The sequence below is a fragment of the Chamaea fasciata genome, unplaced genomic scaffold, assembly GCF_029207755.1.
Source record: "Chamaea fasciata isolate MVZ Bird 193981 ecotype frontalis unplaced genomic scaffold, bChaFas1.0.hap1 SCAF_3, whole genome shotgun sequence".
NCBI lineage: Eukaryota > Metazoa > Chordata > Aves > Passeriformes > Sylviidae > Chamaea > Chamaea fasciata.
Window position 1 is genome coordinate 17534910 of NW_027094088.1, and position 6150 is coordinate 17541059.

Genomic DNA, 6150 nt, shown 5'->3' on the forward strand with positions numbered 1-6150 from the left:
CTGGTCCCAGCTGAATTTCTCCTGGCTTGTTGAACCTCTAAATATGGGATGAGATGGAAATGCTGCCTGCTGCTTCCCTTCCAAACACTGCCAGCAGATGTTCTGCAGAGGCACAGCATTCCCTGTACTTTTCTGGGGGGACCACCATGGGCAGTGTTACTATGCTGCTGCAACCTTGACTTCTGTGGACAGATAGAGGCTTATCACCACCAAAACCAGTAACATCCCCTCCCACTGTGAAAAAAAAAAAAGTTATATTAATGAACTGAAAGGACATAGTGGAAGAAATGCCAGAGTATTTACTTTGCTACCAAGATTTTAAGGTTGTTGATATATCCAGCATTGTCTGCAGAAAAATATTTGTCTTAAACTGTTTCTGACTTGGACTTTTGTATTTCCTTTTTTTTTGTACAGGAAAGGATGTGAAAAGTGATGGATTCAACATTAACACTTGCAGGGACATGATCAGCCTTTTAGATGTATCCTTTGAATGTAATTTCATCACCTTTAAAGTTTCTGGATCCCTTTTGCGAAACTTCCTGACAAGCTGGGCTAAGTTTACACTTCAGTTGTCCAGGCACATGGCTGGGGGCAAAAAATTCAGCCAAGCATCTCTATCAGCTCATTTTGGCAGAAACCTGAACCATTTAATCGTCAATGCTTAAACTTTTTCCTAAATATAGTGGGGAGAAGAAGTAGGGCCTTTCTGCCTGGCTGCACCTGTGCAGTTCCAGGTGCATACACAGCATGCTTGGCAGAATGCAGGTTTTGAGCACATCCTCAGCTGCTGTCTCTGAGGCAGGTCCTGCTTACAGAGCCCTGAGCTCACAGCAGCAAGTACAGGCTTCCAGGGGGAAGGCTGCAAGTACAGACAGTGCCTACCTCCCTTCTGCATAACTGGGAGGACACTTGGGGCTATATAAGGTTTGAGTAGCCAAGGGAAAAGGGGAAGTCAACACCTCTGCCCAGGTTTGTGTAGCCAAAGGAAAAAGAGAGGTCAACACCTCTACCCAGTGCTCCTTTGCACTGGGAGGGTGAAGAGCCATGCTGCCATGGATCTTGCTGGTGTTGATGTCATGGCATGGCCATATTGAGGCCTGCAGGGATTCACTGTGGATCTTGTGGATAACTGGCAGTTAGGAGAAGTGGTGCCATTGCCCTACACGCCACAGGCTCCCAAGCCTAATGGGGTAGCTCAGTAAGTACAATGTCATGGTGTCCAAATCCCTGTTTCGGCATTAATTTCCTCCGGAAGGGATGTTCAAGGGCCTGAAGGACATGGGAGAAGACCCTGTAGACTGCTACTGACTCTTCACTTGCAGCTCCTGCCTCTGGTTTCTGACAATTGTCTGCTGCAAGGCCAGGCCCTTTTCCCCCTAAGGACTCTAATCTACTGTTAAGTGTACAAAATGTGAGTGCTTTTAATCATGCTTATATATTTAGCAATCCCATATATCATTCCTTGAGAGTGAAGATAGCCTAGAAATTCTTGGCATGCCTTTAGCCAAGCAAATGTGGAGCTGTGGGCATGCCTGTGGGAGATGGAGATGCATTACAAATGAGAACTAAACTGGCATTAAGATGACACTGTGATGGGTGATTTGTTTTTATCAGAACTGATTGCTCTCCAGTTTTGTTAAGGATAAAGGAATCCTGATTTCTGAACCATGCCTTAACACGGCCCAGACCGATGGGACCGGCACCTTGGGACTTGTAGAATTCAAGACTCTTTGGATGAAGATTCAAAATTATTTGGTAACAACATTTCTGACTTTATCCCCTTCCCTCCCCTCTCAGGGCTGAAGTACAGATCCAGAACTGAGATAGAGTTAAACCCTCACAGGCAGATATAATTGGAAGCCTTCCTTCTCAGGGCTCAAATTTGTTCCGGGGCTCTGGAACACCTCTCACTCAACAGGGCACAAGCAAATCCTCTTTCACCTTGGCCCCATCATTCTCCATAATTTGCAATACCTTGCAGAAAGACAGATTAACTCTCTTTGGTTATTGGCAAAGACAGCTCTCTCTGCTGCCTGCTCTATTAAAGCTCATGTGAACATATCTCGGCTGTTGCAATATGTTACATTGCTGGCTGAGCATAAGCAAACAGAAGAAACATATTTTTAGGACCTGCAAAAAACTGCCCTTGCATTTTTGAAATCTTATAGAGCTGCTGAATTGTTTTTCTGGTAGAGGATTTAATATCCCAAGAAGTTCACCCAGAATGAAGTGGTCTAAAGGAAGGTCAGACTTGGACTTTCTTAGTGTGACCACCTCCCTTTCAGGCAAGCCTGCTGCCACCATACTTGATGTTGTTCATCACAGAGCATCTGCCCTGGAGTTCCATGAAGAAATGTTGGGTTCATGAAGACCCAGCTCTGTCCCAAGGCTTGTCAGAAAAGCTAGCCCTGAGACCCAAATCTAGTATTAACTGTAGGTCTGGGTGCATTCTAATTCTGGATAATAAACCTGCTGGCAGGCAGTAGGAGGCATCTGTCATCTTGTCTGAAATGTTAGACAAGATGGACTTGGTCTGTTGCAGTGTTTGCCAAATGATAGGACATTTTCCTCACTGGCCTGTCTGCCACCATGTAATGTGAAGGCAGGCAAGCTGCCAGCCCATGGGAACGTGTTTCCCACTCCGCCTGGCTTGCCACTAGCCTCTTGAAATGTTTCCCTTGCTCATTAATGTTTCAAAGAGTAGGAGCTTGTGGTGGTACAAGTCCCTGTCCCAGCCATCACTAGGCACAGCAGTGACAATGGGTACATGGCAGAGGTAGGAATGATTGTCCTGGCGCTGATTACTACACAAGCAGGGAGGATGGCAGGGCATGGGCTGCATGGCAAGCTAGCAAACCAAGGTTAAAGCCTAGAGGAGCCCTCTGGATAGTTCATTGTGGCTTGTAGCCCCTGATGAGACCTGTGTTACCACGTCTGCACGGCTGCTGTGAGCCAGCTGTGCAAGCCCAGCCTGCCTCCCGTGCCCATGGCACAGCTGCAGGGGCACACACTCAAGGGCCCTCTCCCATTCCCTCCTTCCCCTTTCCACAGGCAATCTATAAGAAGGTGGACAGTGACTACTCTGGTACCATCGACTCCCATGAGATGCGGAATGCCCTCAGAGAGGCAGGTGAGTGACCTGCTCAGGGACACCACGGGATCACCAAACATTGGGAGAACAGCAGGGCATTTCAATGGCTTTTCTTCTCTCCTGTCACCTAGATCACAGTATTGCCAGTGACATTCTCCTTCCTGACAGTGACACACTGCAATCCTTTTGCTGTTTCATACATCAAACCCCATCCTCTGTTCTGCATTGTGAACCACTGGTACTTTTGTCCATGCTGTGACCATTGCTTATCCATCTGATTATTACTTGCTCTATTTTTGGCCTCATTATTTCCTAATCTAATAGCCCTCTTTCTGAGCTATGCCCAAACCCTCTTTTTTCCTTCATTTTCTCCCACCACCTTTCTCTCCTCTGGAGAAGGTACAAGCCCGATCAAGGCATGCCCCAATGATGTCCTCTCTGATGTGTTCCCTTTTGGAGCAGAGCATGCCAGCTAAGGGGCATCTAGAGGAGCACTGGGTTTTTTTGATTTTTCTTGTGCTCAGTGGATTTTATGTGAATGATCCAGAGACAGAAATAGCATGAATATAGGCCTGAATAGAGCCCAATGTGTTATGTGAGCAATTGGCTCTGCTGCAATCACTGCTATTCAGCTGCAGTGCCAAGACTCACTAATTAGGGGTTTATCTGGGGAACATAGGACTGGTTATACTGTGAAACAATGTGAAATATGCAGTCTGAAAAAATGCTGTGGGAGAACTCTATGCCTTTCTTCATCCAGCACAATGGGCTTTGGAAAGGACCCACAGAGGTGGGTGTGGGAGTCCAACAGACCTTCTGGGAGGAATAGTCCTGCCCTTCAACCTGCAGCTGCAGCAGTCCATGGGTAAATCACATCCAAGACAGCAACTTAACCTGCTGTGTCAGTGACTGCTGTGCTCTCCTGGCCCTCAGGTTTCAGGCTCAGCAAGGAGGTGCAGCACAGCATCGTCGCCCGCTACGCCTGCAGCACCAAGCTGACCATAGACTTCGATGGCTTTGTGGCCTGCATGATCCGCCTGGAGACCCTGTTCAGTGAGTGCCCGGGGCCAGTTCCTGAAAGCTTTGGGGTTGCCTTCTGTGTTTGGTGTCTTTTAGCTGTGAATGTAGCAAGTTACATGGAAAGGTCAGGGTGCCAGCAGAATTATGTCAGAGAAAGCAGCAGAGAAATAGCAAAAGCCTTTCTGTCTGAATGACCATGGGGAGTAAGGGACATGTTTCCATAATACACCATTCTCTTGTGCTTTACAGTCATCACCAACTTGTGGTCACTGCTCTGGCCCCCACATTGTCCCAGCTCTGACAAATGGGACCATTTATCACTTGCAGTCCTTACTCAGACCTGATTTACAGGTTTGTCCCCAGATCATGCCAGATGCCACCACATCAGATTTTATAGTTGTCCCGCTGCCAGCTCCCATTTTGCTGCTGTAGATCTATTCCACCCCATGGAGCAGCTTAGAAATTATTTGTAAGAAGAAAGAAGAACAGCTATAATATTATCTTACAGAACCAGCCCAAATTTCCAGTAGATCATGGCAAAAAGCCAGACCTTTACATTTTGTCAGACGGTGATTCTCTACATGCCAAACTCTGTGGCTTATATCCATTTTTTCCCTACTCTTCTACATTTCAGAAGTGTTCCATCTCCTTGACAAAGACAAGAATGGTGTCATCCAGATCTCTCTGCCTGAGGTAAGGCTGGTCAGATTGAAATACCACCTGATCCAACTGCAGCCACAGACCACACAAAAATACACTTACTTAAAATCACTATTATAAGTGATTCAATCACTATTATAAGAGAAACATGGTAGTGATTCAAAGGGCAAGTTTGTTTATGCGAAAATGTTCTTCAGCCCACAAGGCCTGTCTGAATTAGTAGAATGAACTTCTACCTTATACAAGCAAAAAAGTAAAGATACCTTCAAAACTCCCAAGGCTGATAGAGAAGGTGCTTACACAGTGCATTTCACTATCTCTCTTTAGAGGGCAGTGGTCAATTCATTAGAAAACACACAGCAGGGAACTCTTCTTTTCTGGCAGAGAATGTACTGATCAACCTGCCAGAATTAGAAGAAGCCTTTTAAGATGCCAGGTCTTTTTTTTTTTTCCCCATATTGTTTTTAATGCAAATTTTTTCCTGTTGAAGCTGTTGTAAAAGCAATCAGCTTGAGCCTTCCCTTTGCAGAATACAAATATATCTCAGGAAACAGCTGGAAGGAGCCCCAAGAGGTCCATCCAATTAGTCCTCTCAGCTGAAGATTGGCTCGAGGGGAGGATGGCTAGGAAGCCCTGTGACCCTCAGTCACAGTTAGTTAAATCTAACTGAAATTGTACATTGCGTACTCCCCCCTAGAGTTTTTCAAGGTTGAAAGTTGAAGCTTTCTCCAGCTTGCCCTGTAGAGCTCATCTTCCTTTGGAAGAGGCCCCACTTGCAATGTTTGAGGCTGATCCTGGCAGAAGATTCCCCTGAAGTTCAGGAGCAGATGGATCCTACATGTATAAAAGATTAAAATGCAACTCCAGCCTTTCCCAGCTTGTTCTCCCAGAGGCCTGGAAGAGTGCCCCAGTGGCATCCTGTAGACCTTCCTGATGCACTGACTTCTTGTTCTGTTTCTCCCTCAGTGGCTGTGCTGCACACTGATTTGAACCACGGTCAATCAATTCAGCTGAGACCTCTGAGGCTCTTCTGAGCATGAAACCGCTTGTTTGGCATCTCCTTGTTGTGAAAAACAGAAAGAGAAACTTATTTTTATTCCTGGCAAGTTACTTTAAGCCAATAAAAATTATCTACTGTCAGTTATAAAATAAATTCATTCTCAAACAAACAAACAAACAAACCCAGGACTGACCTCCTTTGCTTTTCCTGCCCAAAGAGTATTGCTCCATGCCATGCTGAAATCTCATCAATTTTGACTGAGCAGGGATGGACCCAGGTGGCTGTGGTTTGACTTCTGACTGTGCAGAGAAGTTCAGCAGTGTTCAAAATCCTGGAAGGGATCTCCATGGCTGCAAAATCCAGCATATGTTTTGCTCCA

General features: G+C 46.0%; 1 protein-coding gene across 1 annotated transcript in view; it reads left to right on the plus strand.

The window, feature by feature from the left end:
- LOC136286531 (calpain-8-like) overlaps positions 1–5919 on the plus strand; it is a 29772-nt gene extending 23853 nt beyond the window's left edge. Inside the window, exons 16-21 of the mRNA XM_066178197.1 lie at positions 415–479; positions 1687–1755; positions 3052–3130; positions 4025–4144; positions 4746–4804; positions 5738–5919. Of these exons, the coding sequence (XP_066034294.1) occupies positions 415–479; positions 1687–1755; positions 3052–3130; positions 4025–4144; positions 4746–4804; positions 5738–5761 (416 nt within the window). The 3' untranslated portion in view covers positions 5762–5919. The remainder of the gene's footprint in view (positions 1–414; positions 480–1686; positions 1756–3051; positions 3131–4024; positions 4145–4745; positions 4805–5737) is intronic.
- The last annotated feature ends 231 nt before the right edge of the window (positions 5920–6150 follow it).